The following is a 17,454-nucleotide window of genomic DNA, read 5'->3' as shown; positions in this document are numbered from 1 at the left end:
CTGCTCTTACAGATGATTTTGTTGCCTCTGGTAGTTCTTTGCGAGACTGTGTATCGAGGAAAGATGATCAATTTCTCCGTGTCCACTTGCCACCTGCATAGCATTTTGTATCCAATGCTTGGGGCTTTCTTCAGATGTCATCCCACCAAGTTGCCCTGGGCCCCAGGAAGGAGCTGTAGACACCTCCCAGTATCACTACTGCTTCTCAAAGCGAGACAAATTATTGGTGCTGACAGGAATTGGCTCCTGACTGGTCTGCTTGATCTGTCACTGAAAAACACTGCTTTTTAATGGCACTAAATATGCTGCCATGATGTTCTCATGGCTTCCCCCCCCACCTTAAATAGGAAAAACATATTTATCTGTAGACAAAATGCTGTGGTGGTCTCATTGTGGAGGCCTAGACAGTTCTACCGCATGGCCATCAGCTGGCTGGGAGGCCCTCAAGGGCAGAGGGTGGTTTTACTAATGTCTGTGTGCCCAGCACCATCCCAGGACAGGCCCACTGTCCACGTTCATATGACCGTGACTCGTGTATATGTGAAAAGAACAGGCTCAGGCTTCACAGCAATGATGCTGATTCTCCATGACTGCTGTGGTTTCGATTCTTAAAACGGAGCTAATTCAGCTCCCAGTTGTGAAGTGTAATGACCTAAAGTCACGCATCTTTGCTGATGGCGTGGTGCTGGGTCTTGAGGAGCAAAAATCATAGCCTCTGTTCTCACAAGGCTTACAGTCCGGTGGGGCGTATCATGCATTGTTCAAAAAATTGTACTGATGAATTCATTCTCATACACGGAGGCATGCAATTCTTAGGGGGTGTATAGCCAAAGAACCTGACCTGACCTGAAGATCTATGTTGGTTTCTATGGGAGATTCTGAAGCCATAAGGAGGAATGAGACTTGCTGGCCCCACAGAGCTCAGTGTCTAAGCGGGAGAAAGTAAATAGGTAATGGTCATAGTGTGATAGGTGTATGTGGGGCTGAAGCCATTCCCTCCTTTTCTCATAATAATATAATTGTGGCTGATTCTGAGGGGAGCAGGACGATTCTGAGCTTACCTCCTCCCATGCACACACCAAGGCTGTAACTACATATAGAACAACCCTCTCTGAGGATGACCTAAAGACTGATAGAACAGACCTTCCACAGCTAAAGACATCAGGAGGGATATCAAAGGCATGAAGTCCTCCCTGGGGGGTGAGGAGCTCAAGATCCATACCGGGCACCCCCCTGCCCTGGGGATCTGCACCTCCAAGAAGACAAGCCCCCAATACCCCCGGCCTTGAAAATCAGCAGGGCTTAACTCTGGGAGCTGACATGCTACAGGAAACCGAGCCTCTACTGTTAAATCTCTCATGCTCTGAGAACCAGAACTTTGAAAAGTACCTGGGTAATGTGTGAAGGAGGTTTATTATTATTATTATTATTATTATTATTATTATTATTATCATCGTTGTTGTTGTTTATTTGAGAGAGAGAGAGAACGCGCACAGGGGAGAGGGACAGAAGGAGAAAGAGACAGAATCCCAAGCAGGCTCCACTCTCAGCATGGAGCCTGATGTGGAGCTCGATCCCACGACCCTGGGATCATGACCTAAGCCGAAATCAAGAGTCAGATGCTTAACTGACCAAGCCATTCAGGCGCCCTGCGGAGATTTATTAATTAATTTTAGGGCATGTGCCACAGGGCCAGGGTTCTTTAGGAACTTTCTCTGGGAATGGAAGTGCTGGCAGGTGGCATTCTTCTTGCCCTCCTTCAGCCTAAATGACAGCAAGAGGAAAGACAACAGTTATATACGAGGGAAATCTCATACGGCTATCAGCTGATTTTCCAGCAGGAACTTTGCAGGCATGATATCTTCAAAGTGCTAAAGGAAAAAAATGTGCAACCAAAAATATTCTACCTGGCAAGGTTATCATTCAGAACTGCAGGAGAGATAAAGAGTTTCCCATATAAACAAAAGTTAAAAGAGTTTATCACCATTAAATTGGTCTTATAAGAAGTGTTAAAATGACTTGTTTAAGCAGAAAAGGCCATAACTAGAAGTAAAAAAAAATTATCAAGGAAAAAATAAAAAATAAAAAAGATGTAAAATATGATATCAAATATATAAAACATGGAGAGGGAGTAAAAATGTAGTGCTCTTAGAATGTGTACAAACTTAAGCAGCTATCAACTTAAAACAGACTGCTATATCTCCATATGGTGTTTTATATGAACCTCATGGTAACCAAAAGCCACAAACCTATAATAGATCTACAAAAAATAAAGAGAAAGGAATCTTAGCCAAAGACTAAAGAAAGTCATCACATCACAAGGGAAGAGAGCAAGAGAAGAAGAAAGGAACAGAGAAGAACTACAAAAGCAACCCGAAATAATGAACAAAATGGCAATAAAAACATAGCAATCAACAACTACTTTAAATGGAACGAACGCTCCAATCAAAAGAAAGAGAGTGACTGAATGATAAAAAACCCAAGTCTCATCTATATGCTGCCTACAAGAGACTCACTTCGTATCTAAAGACACATGCAGACTGAAAGTGAAGGTATATAAAAAGATATTTCATGCATCGGAAATGAAAAAAAGCTGGAGTAACAATACTTATGGCAAACAAAATAGACTTCAAAACAAAGACTGTAAGGGTGTGCACATATGTGGTTAAGTGTCTGATTCTTGATCTCGGCTCCGGTCATGATCTCATGTTTGTGGGTTCGAGCCCCACACTGGGCTCCGTGCTGACAGTATGAGGCCTTCTTGGGATTCTCTCACCCTCTCTTTTTGTCCCTCCTCCTCTTCCTCTCTCTCCTCTCAAAATTAATAAATAAAATTAAAACTAAAAAAAAAAAATACTGTAAAAAGAGACAAAGAAGGACATTAGGTAACAATAAAGGGATCAACCCAACAAGAGGATATAATAATTGTAAATGTTTATGCACCCAACACAGAAGCACCTAAGTACATAAAGCAAATATTAACAGACATAAAGGGAGAAACTGACAGTAATACAATAAAAGTAGGGGTCTTTAACATCCACTTAAATCAATGGCTAGATCATCCAGACAGCAAATCAATATAGACCAGTGGCTTTGAATGACACATTAGACCATATGAACTTAACAGGTACATATGGAATGTTCCATTCCCCAAAAGCAGAATACACATTCTTTTCCAGTGCACACGGACCATTCTCCAGGATAGATTACGTTAGGCCACAAAACAAGTCTCAAAGAAAAATTTAAGAAGATTGAAATCATCTGAAGCATCTTTTCTGCCCACAATGCTATGAAACTGAAATGACCGGTTTCATCATGAGAAAAGAAACCTGGAAAAACACAAACATGTGGAGGCTGAACAATATGCTACTAAACAACCAATGAGTCAATGGAGAAATCAAGGAGGAAATTAAAAAGATACTTTGAGACAAATGAAAATGAAAACACAACATTCCCCAACCTTTGGGATGCAGAGAAGCTGTCCAAAGAGGAGGTTTTAGAGGTATAGGCCCTCCTCAAAAAAAGCCAAGAAAAATCTGAAATAAACAATCTAACTTATACCTCAAGGAACTAGGGAAAAAATCCCCAAAGCTCAAGGTAGTAGGAAGAAAGGAAATAAAGATCAGAGAAGAAACAGATGAAAAAGAGGCTAAAACAAACAAACAAACAAACAAATAAATGGGGCACCATGGTGGCTCAGTTGGTTGAGCACCCTACTCTTGATTTTGGCTCAGGTCATAATCCCAGGGTCATGGGATCGAGCCCCATATCAGGCCCTTCGCTGAGCATGGAGCCTGCTTGAGATTCTCTCTCTCTCTCTCTCTCTCTCTCTCTCTCTCTCTCTGTCTTTCTCTGCCCCTCTCTCCCACTTGCACTCTCTCTCTCTAAAAAAAAAAAAAAGTTTAAAACAAACAAAAACCAATAAAAACGGTCAATGAAAATAAGAGTTGGTTATTTGAAAAGATAAACACAATTGATAAAACCTTAGCCAGATTCATCAAGAAAACAAAGAGAGGACTCTGATAAATAAAATCAGAAGGAGAAGTTACAACTAGCATCACAGAAATACAGAGGATTTTAAGAGACTATTACAAAAAATTATACAAACAACCGTATAATTGGACAAATAGTTGTCCAAACAAACTGGACAATCTGGAAGAAATGGATAAGTTCTTAGAAACATATAATCTTCCAGGACCGAATCAGGAAGAAAGAGAAAATCTGAACAGACCAATTACTAGTAATGAAATTGAATCGGTAATCAAATCAACACTCCTAACAAAACTGAAGGACCGATGGCTTCACAGATGAATTCTGCTGAACATTCAAAGAAGAGTTAAGACTTATCCCCCTCAAAATATTTTATTTATTTATTTATTTATTTATTTATTTATTTATTTATTTATTTAATGTTTATTTACTTTTGAGACAGAGAGAGACAGAGCATGAACAGGGGAGGGGCAGAGAGAGAGGGAGACACAGAATCCGAAACAGGCTCCGGGCTCCGAGCTGTCAGCACAGAGCCCGACGCGGGGCTCGAACTCACGGATCATGAGATCATGACCTGAGCCGAAGTCGGCCGCTTCACCGACTGAGCCACCTAGGCGCCCCTCCTCAAAATATTTTTTTAAAAATTTCAAAAAATAGAAGAGGAAAGAAAACCTCCAGATTCATTCTATGAGGCTAGCATTAACCTAATATCAAAACCAGACAAAGACACTACAAAAAAAAGAATTATAAACCAATATCCCTGATGAACAGATGCCAATATCCTTGACAAAATATTGGAAAACTGAATTCAACAATAAATTAAAACGATCATTCACCATGATCAAGTGTGATTTATTCCAGGGATGCAAGGATGGTTCAATATTTGCAAATCAGCATGATGCACCACATTACCAAAAGGAAGGATAAAAATCAGAGGATGATCTTAACAGATGCAGAAAAAGCATTTGACAAAATTCACTGCCCGTTCATGAGAAAAATTTGAAAATACTTTCAAATCTTGACACAAAAGTAGTAATTTAAGAAATTCTACTTGGAAAACCAAATGTGAGGCATAAATTACAGCAAAGATTCCACCTTGGGAAGCCACGTTCACTTTCTGGGCATAGACTGGTGGCGTGGGCCTGCCAGGTCCCACACGTCCCCAGGAAATAGTTCACTGGAGACAGAGCCCAACACACAGCCCTGGATCACGAGCCACACCTTGGCCTTGATAGCCACACCTTGGCCTTGATAGCCACACCTTGATAGCCACACGTTGGCCTTGATAGCCACACCTTGATAGCCACACCTTGATAGCCACACCTTGGCCTTGAGTCACTGTTTCCAGTACTGTGTGGTACCTGTCATGCAGATTTGCTCTTGGGTCCAGTCCCCACGGGTTAGGGGGGCTACAAATAGAAATGTAAGGATGCTGCTGTTTTCACCCTACAATCCTGTTAGATGCCAGGTGGCACTGCTTTGGGCATGGAAGCTGAGGAGAGGTTCTCCCAGCGTTCACAAAATCATTTAGTTAAGATCCCTCTTCCCTAGCTTTAAGATAAATCGGTTTTGGATTGCCACAACGATTTTATATACTGAGTCAACATGTTGGAGTGTCCCCCCAATAACGGAGGTCACATCAGCTTCAAAACAAGGGATGTAAAAGGGAGAGAGATCTTTCACCTGAAAGGTCATAACCACTGTAGTAGCAAAGGGCAGAGTACCACACAGAAGCATAAAGTGGTATTTGAGCCTCTCAAGGGAAATTTTGCTTCTTCCCACGGCCATTCCAGGACAGAGCTGGATATCCAGGGCCCTGAGCAGAGAATCAGGTGCTGTCACACCCGTCTTCAGTGGGAGCATGGTCCCCTCGGTCCCCTCGGTAGGGAACAAGGCCATGGCCAGCCCCACCCCTGCTTGAACTTGCACTCTGCAAAGTAGATACGGTGACGGTGGAGCTTGGGGCATTTTACAATCTGGGTCTCAATTACTCAATTTACATCTTGATTCCCTGACAGCATCTGCCTGATCTGATAACATCTCATCACACCGATGCCAAACAAGCACAGAGTTAAGGAGGCTTTAGCCTGGCACGTACTGTAATGGACCCAAGGGGCAAGAGATTCTTAGGAGAGCACTCAAGAGTCTGAAGGAGGCTGGAACCTGCTGGTCACCAGTCACCACGTGACTGCCCTCCTTATCTGGCCCTGATTAAGGTCAAGAAAATTAGAAAAGGTTGGCAGACCAGCTGCTATGTTTAAGGGCATTTGACAAGTCAGTGCAGAATAAACAAGAGAAAGAGAAACCACGTCCGTCCTCCGTGTGACCCTTAATACTTCCCGCTCTCTCATCTACGTGGCCTCCCCAGCCATCCTCCAATCATTTCTTTGGCTTTGCAGATAGAGTCCCAAAATCTTATTTGACAGGAACAAGCATTAAAAGGGCCAAGAGCTGTTGCTTTTCCACCAGACTTCATAGAGTATGAAGTTAATTCTTTTACTGCCTGCCGGATTACAAACTCATTACTCGAACTGGACCATGCCCTTGACCATGCCCAAAGACTCATGTCCTGTGTGTGGTATCTTACAATATAGAATGAGATACTCTTCATTTGTCTCATGGCGACTCTACTGGTGGGGAGATCACTGCACCAAGGAGGGAGAGGCAGTTGAGAGGTGATGTGGCTGGGCCAGTGTGCTGGTGTCCTAGGACCATCATAACAAATCACAAACTCGGTGGCTTGAAACCTGGTGTCATTTATTCCCATGGTTCTGGAGGCTAGAAGTTTGAAATGAAGCCCATGTTAAGACCATTAAGACCACGTGGAGCCACGTTCTCTTTGAAGGCTTCAGGGGAGGATCTTTCCTCTCTTTTTCCTGGTCTGGGCCCCCCCAGTGATCCTTGGCATTCCTTGCTTATAAACACATCACTCCAATCTCTGCTCGCATCTACACGGCCCCCAATTCTCCAAGTTTCTGTGTCCCCCGCTTTTCTTACAAGGGCACCAACCATACCCTGGATATAAGGCCTTCCCTAATACAGTATTGACCTCATCTTCACCAATTACATCTCCTATTTCCAGATAATATCACACTGTGACGTTCCAGGTGGGGAGGAATGGGGAGGGGAACTCAACCCAGTATCAGCACGAACCCAAGACTGGGGCCGTAGGTTTATGATCATTTTTACAAAGAGTCATTATGTTTTGTTCTTTGTAAGACCCATAAGGAAACACTTCTCTGAGAATGGCATGCTGTTTCATGGATGTGTGAAAGAAACTCATCTTGGGGTGACGGGAACACGGACTGAGAAGCAGTCTGTAGAACAAAAGTAACAACCTACAATTCCCTTACTTCACAAATGACACGACTGAGGTCTAGCCAGTTATTTCCCCAAAGTCAGGAAGCAGCTAACTAGTGAGAACCTCAAATCAATCCCCCATTATTCATTTATTCAGCCTTTACTATGTCAGGCACAACACTCAAGAAATGACGGGGGGTTGGGGCGCCTGGGTGGCGCAGTCGGTTAAGCGTCCGACTTCAGCCAGGTCATGATCTCGCGGCCCGTGAGTTCAAGCCCCGCGTCAGGCTCTGGGCTGATGGCTCAGAGCCTGGAGCCTGTTTCCGATTCTGTGTCTCCCTCTTTCTCTGCCCCTCCCCCGTTCATGCTCTGTCTCTCTCTGTCCCAAAAATAAATAAACGTTGAAAAAAAAAAAAAAAAAAAAGAAATGAGGGGGTGACTCAAACATGGCTGTTGCCCTCTATTTAGTGTGGGAGACAAACTAACAGCAGCATATGCAATCATAGATCCAAGGAGCCACCACAGAATCTGTGAAGGGGAGTGGGGCCCAAAAGGAGAGGATGGATTCTTCTTGGGGTGGACAGGGTGGTAAGAAGAGTGGGAGGGCTTCATACTCACCCTGAACCTGGGAAGGCGAATAGGAGGCCACTAGGCAGAGGGAACAGCATGTGTACGGGCAGGCAAGGTGTAAACAAGCCTGCCATGCTCTAAAAGCTGCATGCTTCTTTATTCCTGGAGCCCAGGGTCAGATCACGGAGGGTCTCAAATGCCACTCTAAGGAGGTGAGACCTGAATCAAGCAGGCAGTTAGAATCAAGTGAAGGATATTGAAGCAGAGAGGTAATGAGCGGCTTTTACATTTTAGAAAGATCACCTCAACCTAGTGTGGAGAATGTGCAAGAGGTGAATGAGACACACAAGCAGACCACTTTGGAAGCTCCACGAGTCTAGACGAGAGACCCGCTCTGTGCACCTGAAGCTCTGGCAGGGAGATGACGGGGGGTGGGGGGGGTGGGTGACGGAGAGCTAGTACCGGGATGGAAGTGCGGAGAGGACGACATCGGGATCTGAACGCTGGGGAAGGTGGGGAAGGAAGGTGGCTGGCCGACTTTCGGGGAAACTCACCAGGCTCAAAAAGAGAAAGTGGGGGGGTTCTCAGGGGTGTGCAGTGAGCTCACGTGGGGCAGGCTGCACTTGGAGCGACTTTAGGACACCGAAGAGACCATGCCCGGCAGACAGGTGGACTGACGGGGATGCAGCTTAGAAGGGAGCTTGAGCTGAAGATGGACGGAGAGTTGTCGGTCGTGCCTGTAGGGCGACCAGAAGTCCGCTCATGGAAAGTCTGGCTCGACTTTCCATGGCTGGCTGGACCACGAGAAGTCTGGCTCGTCGTCCGCTTACGAGCCAGAAGTCCGCTCGTGGCTGTAGGGCCACCTGAGTCTGCTCAGAGGAAGAGGGGGCAGGAGTCAGAAGGCAGGGCCAGGTGAGAGCCTTGGCTCCAACCAGCGTGGCAGGGCTGGGCACAGGAAGGAGACCCCTATGCTCATCTCTGCTCTGTTTCTTTGATCTTCAGTCTGTGTTTTCAGAATTGTAGAAGATTTAATACTGAAAAGAACCCACAAATTACTGGCTGTGGCTGACAGGCCAAGACGGCCAGGAGATGCACCACCTTCCCCGAAGATGCCTGGGCCAAGGAGCTGGTGCTGGTTGCGTCCTTTGCCATTGGGGGGCTCGCTGTAATTCTACCCCCTCCTCAGCCCCTTCACCAAACACTCCACTGTCATCACAAGGCCATGCCCAGAACTACCCAGGGCCCGTCTGTGATCATGGGAACACACCCCACCCCATGTGCCCAGCGGCCCCCTGGACCCCCAGGGGAGGCTGCAGTGGTGGAAGAAACTGAATACCTCAAGGGACAGGGAGGAGGCCCCCTCCCCTGTGGCCAAGAAAACGTAAAAAGCGAAACATACCAAAAAACCCAATAAGTTACGCATCATGGACCAAAGGCCACAAAATTGCTAGGACTGTGTCTGAGGCTCCATAAAGTGAAATTTTGCAGAATGGAGAAGTGACAGCAGAGCTTCTGGGTCACGAAGGGCCCCAGCTATTATGTAGTTGGTACAGAGAGCTCAGTCTTAAACGAGGCTGTTGGCCATGGCCATTGGGTAGAACGTGGAGCTTGCTCTTGGAGAAACAGAGGTAGCCATACAGGCAGCTGGCTCTGGGAACGATCTGAACTTTATGTGTTTGAGCCTTGAACAACGTGGGAGGTAGGGGCGCCAACCCTCCGTGCAACCAAAAATCTGCATACGACTTCTGACTCCCCCCAAACTTCACTACTAATAGCCTACTGTTGACCGGAAGCCTTAACAGTAACATAAACAGTCGATTAGCCCTTATTTTGCATCTCATATGCATTATACCCTGTATCCTTACAGTAAAGTAAGCTAGAGAAGAGGAAATGTTATTAAGGAAATCATAAGGAAAATACATTTACAGTACTGTACTGTACCTGTCGAAAAGAATCCACATAGAAGTGGACCCTCACAGTTCAAATCGTGTAGTTCAAGGGTCAGCTGTATGCTGTACCTCCCACACGATGCCATCAAAAACGCCAGCACACATTCAGTGGGTCATGCTCTTTGATGGGAGAGAAGCAGCTCATGCCGATTTGTCTGTTGGCCTCTCCCAGCCAGACCCTTTCCGCCCCTTGGTATTTTAGCCATCTTTCTAGGGTGCAGGCGAAGCTTCCAGTATCCGAGTAAAACCAGTGGCTATCGTGAGCCTGGATGCACTGCCTCCCTCTCTGGGAGGGTTTCTAGCACAGCCCTCTCGCCTCACTCTGGTGGTTCACTCTAACATGGGCTTCAAATGCCACAGCCTGTGTCCTGTTAGGAAGCAGTAGCCTTGGCGACAGGCCAAGCTACCCAATGAAGATGAGGCAGTTCCAACCTCTGGGACCGGTTCCAGGAAACACTATTTCTAAAGACTCCAGCTGCTGGCAACTGCATTTTATCTCTAACCATTTTTTAAGACACCATTTACAGGGAAATGCTGGGATTTCGAAGTGAATTTCTATGGAGGTGAGATTCACCTGGCATAAGTAACTATTTCAAAGTGAACATTCAGTACATTCACAATGTTGCACAACACCACCTCCGTGTAGTTTCGGTGCATTTCCATCACTCCAGAATAAAACTCCATACTCATTAAGTGGCTCTCCCCACAGCCCCTGGCAACAGCCAACCTGCTCTCTGTCTCTATGGATTTTTCTATTTGGACATTTCGTGTAAATGGAATAATTCACGGTGTGCCCCTCTGTGTCTGAACTATGTAATGTTTTGAGGTTATATCCAGGGTGCAGCATGTATCAGTACTTTGTTCCTTTCTGTGGCTGAGTAATATTCCACTGTATGGATATACCACAATTTTTTGCCCTTACTTTGTTTGATGGACAGTTGAGCTCTCCCTACCTTTTGACTATTGTGCTTACTTCTGCTTTGAACAGGCATATGCCTATATTTGTCGGAGTACCTGTGTTGGACCATTTTACATTCCGACCGGCAATGTAGGAGGGTTCCAATTTTTCCACATCCTCACCAACATTTGTTACTTTCCATTTTGGGGGGATTATAATCATCCCAGTAGGCATGAGGTGGGACCTCATTGTGGTTTTCATTTGCATTTGCCTATGGGCTACGATGCCGAGCATCTTTTCATGTGCTTGTTGGCATCACTTACTTTTGAAGAGTGGCCTTAATGTCAAACTTTAAACATTTTGTAACAATCTCAAGTGTACAGAAAGGTTGCAAGTGTAGCACAGAGAATTTTTTTTCTCTGAACCACCTGAGTGGGAGTTGCCAGCTGACTCCCTATTACTCCTCAATCCTATGTGTTTCTTGGGGCACCTGGGGGGCTCAGTCGCTGAAGCATCTGACTCTTGATTTCGACTCAGATCAACGATCCCATGCTTCCTCAGTTCAAGTTCTGCTAACCTGGGACTTGAGCCTGCTTGGGATTCTCTCTCTCCCTCTCTGTCTGCCCTTCCCCCCCGCCTCATGCTCTCGGTCTCTCAAAATTTATAAAGAAACTTAAAAAAAAATATTATGCATTTCTGAAAAACAAGGACATTCTCTCCCATAACCACAATATGACCGCCCCAGTCAGGGAGTTTGCACTGCTCTATCGCTCTCATCTATGCCTCAGACTTCATGCAAGGTTCAAACAAAAAATACCAATAATGTTCTTCACAGCAAAATTAAACCAACCCTGCCAGCACGTTGGTCTTGGAATTCAGCCTCCAGAACCGTGAGAACATAAATTCCTGCTGTGTGAGCCACCTGCTCTGTGGTACTCTGTGTTGGTGGCCAAGGAAGGCGACTATAGCTCCTCATTGGTCGTAAGAGGAAAGCCAACCACTTTAGCCCAGTACGATGCTGACGACCGACCACACTTTCAGACTCACGTGACTGTAACACAACACAGACCAATCTATTCCGAAAGCTAGGACAGAAGCAACAGTATCGGCACATGCACGAGGAGTCTTTCAGAAGTTCTCACGGCAGTTTATACAGCGTTCGGGGATGAGATCTCCAGTGGAGGGGCAGGGTCCTCCTTGGTGCCACAGAGCCCTGCCCGCAGAAGCAGCATCTCTTCAAAAGAGCTTCCGGGTCCCCGCAGGGACATGCCACTTACAGAAGTCACCAAGCACTTGGGAAAGCCCAAAGTATCGTGTCCACATGAGGCGTTGGAAGCTCCCGGTCCATAAGTAATTTACCAATCAGGGCACGTTTTTACCACGAACGATGCTGCCTGACAATACAGTTGGCCTATGCTGTCTTATCTGGCTTCTGGAGTAAGCCAGAAGAGTGGCTTTCCAAAGAGGCTCATGTCCTGATTCCCAGAACCTGTGTATACACTATGTAACATGACAAGGAGGAATTAAGATAGCAGATGGAATTAAGGTTGCTAATCAGTTGACTTAAAAAAAATTAACATTTATTTATTTTTGAGAGACAGAGTGTGAATGGGGGAGGGGCAGAGAGAGAGGGAGACACGGAATCCGAAGCAGGCTCCAGGCTCCGAGCTGTCAACACAGAGCCTGATGCGGGGCTCGAACCCACAAACCGAGAGATCGTGACCTGAGCTGAAGTCAGAGACGTAACCAACTGAGCCACTCAGGTGCCTCTAATCAGTTGACTTTAAAATAGGGAGGGGGTGCCTGGGTGGCTCAGTTGGTTGAGCGAACGACTTCAGCTCAGGTCATGATCTTGCATTTTGTGAGTTCGAGCCCCGCGTCGGGCTCTGTGCTGACAGCTTAGAGCCTGGAGCCTGCTTCAGATTCTGTGTCTCCCTCTCTCTCTGCCCCTCCCCTGCTCATGCTCTGTGTCTCTCTGTCTCTCAATAATAAACATTAAAAAAAAAATAATTAAAATAGGGAGGTTATCCTGGATTATGTGGATGGGCCCAATACAATCACAAGGGTCCTTACAAGAGAGAGAAGGAGGTGGGAGAGTCAGTGTCAAAGTCTGAGATTTTAAGATGCTAACTGCTAGCCCTAAAGATGGAAGAGGGCCACGCCTCAAGGAATGTATGGAGCCTCTGGAGGCTGGAAAAGGCAAGAAAACAGGCTTTCCTTCAGAGCAGAAACAAATGCGATTCTGCCAACACCTTAATTTTAGCCCAGCGAGACCCTTTTCCGACTTCTGACTTCTAGAAGTGCAGTACGATGAATGGATTGCTTTAAGCCACTCATTTTGTGGTTGTTTGTTACAGCTGCAAGGCAGGGTAAGAGAGCTAGGTGGTTAGCAAGGCTGGGTTCTTATGCAGCAGGGGAAGAGGGTGTGTGACCCTTTCACCCACGCCCCATATACAGCCGGCCCCTCCCTATCTCCTTCAGCCTCACTTCCGGCACTCTCCAGCTGTATTAGTCTGCCCCGGATGCCATAAGAGAGTACCACAGACTAAGGGGCTTATGCAACAGAAACTTATTTTCTTACAGTTCAGGGGGTCACAAGTCCAAGGTCAACGTGCTGGCAGGTTGGTTTCTTCTGAGGTGTCTTTCCTTGGCTTACAGACGGTCATCTTCTTGCTGTGTCCTCATATGGCCTCTGTCTTTGTGTGTCTGTGTCCTAATCTTGTTTTTGCTTTAAAGTTTATTAATTTATTTTGAGCGAGAGAGAGAGAGTGTGTGTGGGAGCAGGGGAAGGGCAGAGAGAGAGAATCCCAAGCAAGCTCTGTACTGTCAGCACAGAGCCTGAAGTGGGGCTCGAACTCACAAACTGTGAGAGCATGACCTGGGCTGAAATCAAGAGTCAGAGGCTTAAGTGACTGAGCCATCCAGGCGCCCTATGGCCTAATCTCTTCATATAAGGACACCAGTCACATTGGATTAGGGCCCATCCACATGACCCCACTAATTACCTCTTTTAAGGCCTTCTCCAAATAGGGTCATATTCTGTAACGTTCTGAATTTGGTGGGGGATGCAACTCAGTCCATAATACTCCGCCCTCCAGACCCCCAAAGTTGATGTCCTTCTTACATGAAAAGTAAATTCACCCCCATCCCAACAGCCCCAAAGTCTTAATCTTCTTCTAAAATCTCATCTAGGGGCGCCTGGGTGGCTCAGTCGGTGAAGTGGCCGACTTCGGCTCAGGTCATGATCTCGCGGTCCGTGAGTTCGAGTCCCGCGTCGGGCTCTGTGCTGACAGCCCAGAGCCTGGAGCCTGTTTCGGATCCTGTGTCTCCCTCTCACTGACCCTCCCCTGTTCATGCTCTGTCTGTCTCTGTCTCAAAAATAAATAAAACGTTAAAAAAAAATAAATAAATAAAATCTCATCTAAATCAAGTATGGAGGAGACGTGAGTTATGATTCATCCTGAGGCAAAAACTCCACTCCAGCTGTGAACCCGTGAAATCAGACAAGTTATCTGTTTCCAAAACACAACGGTGGCCTAGGAGAGACTTTTCCAGGCGGAAAGGGAGAAAGCAGAAAGAAGAAAGCGGTCATGGGTCCCAAGCGAGTCGTCTGAAAGACTGTGGTTCTTCAGACTATGTCAAATCCCATCTTCGTGACACTATTTCAACAGAAAAGCTATTTTCACAAGGTGGGAAGCGTCTGACTGTCAGAGAAAAATGACACATTTGAATTGTCCATGTGACTTTTAATTGAGGAAAGGACAAATGCTGTCCTATTTCAGCTCTGAGCCTTATTCAAGAATAATGAATTTTCCTATAAACATTCTTCAGCAAGCCACTAACTGGCACATTCCTGGAGAATTCGTCTTTTTAAGAAATGACATGATTTTGTTCCAAAGTATCAGGATTTAACTTTACATCGTGTGTGTGTGTTTGCAAATTTATTTCCCACCTCATTGGCTTCCTGTAAGATTTTTCGTGGGAAGACAGATCAAATGAGGTTTCTCTGTCGTCCTTGTCTCCATCACGATTCCCTCTCACCTCTAGAAACTTGGTCAAGACTGCTGTTTGCAAACAGGCTCCTGACCCTCAGAGGAAGACTGTTAGTAAATTGCAGCTCTTGGAAAATCTGTAACACATTGCTGACCTTCTCACCCTGGGGAAGAGCTGACTCGGAAGGGAGCCCCCAGCAGGACCCAGAAAAGAACGACCAGAAGGCAGGTGAGGCCCCCGCATGACAAAGGTATTCAGGGATCTTGGTGAAAGTATCTTTCGCAGGATGATCCTGTGACCTACACACAGCTCCAGGCATGCGGCCCCTTCCCTGGTCTCTCTCCTCTTGCTTAGGACCATACTTCTCTTTCCCACCTTCCAAACCTTCTTTTGCAACCCTCTCAACCTCTTTGAAACAAAAATACTTGGTTTTTCAGAGCAGTTTTAATTTCACAGCAAAACTGACCAGAAAGTACTGAGATCTCCTGTGCCCCCCCCACCCCGACACCTGCACAGCGTCCCCACCACCAGCACCGCTGACCAGCCTGGTGCATCGGTTACAACTGATAAACCTGCACTGACACATGATTAGCACCCAGAGGCCACAGTTCACACTGTCGTTGTTCATTCTTGGCGTTATACCTTCTATGGGTTTGCACAAATGTATAATGACACATGGCCGTCATTAGAGTGTCACACAGAATAGTCTCACCGCCCTCAAAATCCTCTGAGGATGAGGTGTAATTATACCTCCCTTCATGGCACAGTTTTGAAGATTAAATGAGATAATGTGAGTGAGGGGTCTAGAAAACTGCCTGGCACAGCGGGGCGGGGGTGGGGGTGGGGGGGGAGCCTCGGTAAGTGCCAGTTATCAGTACGATGGAGGCAAACGGGAGCAGGCTGGGCCAGGGGGCTTGTGATGTGGACCATCTGCTCTCCCCAGGGCTCTGTCAGGAAGTGCAAGCCTTCCGTGTGTGTTAACCTGTCAGGGAGGAAAGCCAGGCCGCCTGGAGTAGGGTGAAGCCTGAAAGAAAACCCGAATCAAGTAACCTCAAACACAGGGATCGTACCGCACTTACAGATGTTGACCTACACCTCCCAACGCATGGAGGGACCGGTGTGGTAGGTTAAACAACAGACACGCCCAAGAGTCTTAGACTTTTGTTTCCAAAGCCTGAGCCTCAGAGGTGGGAAAGAATTCAGGAGATAGGAGGGCAATGCCTTCACCAGAGCAGGGCGAAGAGTGGAGTTGCCCCAGGGCTAGAGGGTAACCCTCACCAACAGCCAGCGTGGCTGGGGCTGGGGGTGGGAGTCTTAGGTGGGGCATGGGGGGGGGGTGGCAAGACCCAAAAACAAACTGGCCGCCTACTGCTCTGAAGCAGAGAGGGTCCCAGAGGAGAGTGTTGTGCCCCCAGGCAGGACCCGAGGCCACCAAGAGGCACTCGCCTCATGGGCCGATGCCCAGTTGGTGGGTGTCTCATTGGTCACCTGGTGGACAGATGCCTCGAGGACCAAGGGGTCACCTCTCCCACACCCTGGCCTTTCCTAAGTCCTGGGGAGACCCCGAGGCAATCCCAGGGAGGCTGGGGACACCTGGTAAAAACTGAGACTAAAGTTCCTTGCCAGCCAAAAGGATGCATGCTTCAGTCAAAGTCAAGTTATTGGAAAATCAGAAGAATCACCTTTCTCCCCCGCACCAGAGTTTGTGGCTTGAGATTCACACCAGCCCTATTCACTCTGACTCACGGCGCTGGACGGTGGCCCTTGTTAATGACGGCTCCCCTGCTGCAGGCCCAGCTTCCTGTCCCGTGTGCTTCATTCAGCGGCTTCCCTCCACTTTTGTGATCCGAGTCCTCAGCCTCCTTTGATTCTGGGGCTTCATGCCAGTCCCTGGTCAAGGGCGCCTGCTCTCACCATCTCATCTGGCCTCCTCTGTAGCTCACTAGTCATTTATTACCAGCTGCCTCTTTGAAGGCTTGTTTCCTTGGAATCTTTGTGACTGAACCCACGGCAGCCAGAGTGCCCTCATGTTAATTATGCCACTGCCCCCCCCCCCCCCCCCCCCCCCCGCACAGAACTGAGCAGGACCAGAAACAGCCATGAAATCCCTCTCTGAGCAGAAATGGCATCTGCTCTACTAGGAAGTGATGAAGTTTAACACCTGCTTGGTACTTTTCACACAGCAGTTCATTAGTAAAATAGGTGAGGCTGACGTTCATATAAGGCAAGAAAAAGCAGAGGCTCAGATCAAGCTGTTTTGATTTTATTTCTGAAACCATATTTAATGTAATGGTGCGTGAACTCTTCTGAAACGTCAAATATGAGAGGCTTTAAAGAATTGGTACCAAACTTCCTCCCTATAATATTCAAAATCAAATACAGTAAAACCTTGGATTGCAAGTAAGTTGTTCTGCGAGTGTTCCACAAGACGAGCAAACATTTCTAATAAATTGTAACTTGATAAATGAGCGACGTCTTGTGATACGGGTAGTACGTGACGCCGAATGTCACGTGATCACAACTGAGGCAGTGGTTGTTCTCTGTCTCTCTCACTGCGGGATTGTGGGTAATCACCTCCCATGCTCGGATGCTCGGTCTCAGGCTGTGGTGTTTGGCAGAAAGCAGTGATTTTTCAGAACGTTGGAAGGTGCCCACGACTGGCACTAATGTATTTGTTGTCACCTCAAAGCACCTGTGGACAGTCCTTTGCTTTTCCAGACAAGAGTGAGCTTACGAATGCTTGCTTCATTCTAG

The 17,454-nt window shown here is 46.7% G+C and overlaps 1 protein-coding gene across 4 annotated transcripts in view; it reads right to left on the bottom strand.

The window, feature by feature from the left end:
- The window catches only part of GNG4 (G protein subunit gamma 4), a 71,084-nt gene that overhangs the window by 34,499 nt on the left and 19,131 nt on the right, over positions 1 to 17,454 (bottom strand). Inside the window, exon 1 of one of the 4 annotated variants that reach the window (XM_045437284.1) lies at positions 16,447 to 16,660. The exons of 2 other annotated variants lie outside the window; for them this stretch is intronic. In XM_045437284.1, coding sequence (XP_045293240.1) covers positions 16,447 to 16,519 — 73 coding nt within the window. In that variant the 5' untranslated portion in view covers positions 16,520 to 16,660. Of the gene's footprint in view, positions 1 to 16,382; positions 16,661 to 17,454 lie in introns of those variants that run through there. One more of the 4 variants, XM_045437285.1, reaches the window with a different exon arrangement.

Source organism: Leopardus geoffroyi, chromosome D2 (genome assembly GCF_018350155.1).
Source record: "Leopardus geoffroyi isolate Oge1 chromosome D2, O.geoffroyi_Oge1_pat1.0, whole genome shotgun sequence".
In the NCBI taxonomy this organism is placed as follows: Eukaryota; Metazoa; Chordata; class Mammalia; order Carnivora; family Felidae; genus Leopardus; species Leopardus geoffroyi.
The sequence above is the reverse complement of the archived record's forward strand: the minus strand, read 5'-3'. Positions and strand labels throughout refer to the sequence as shown.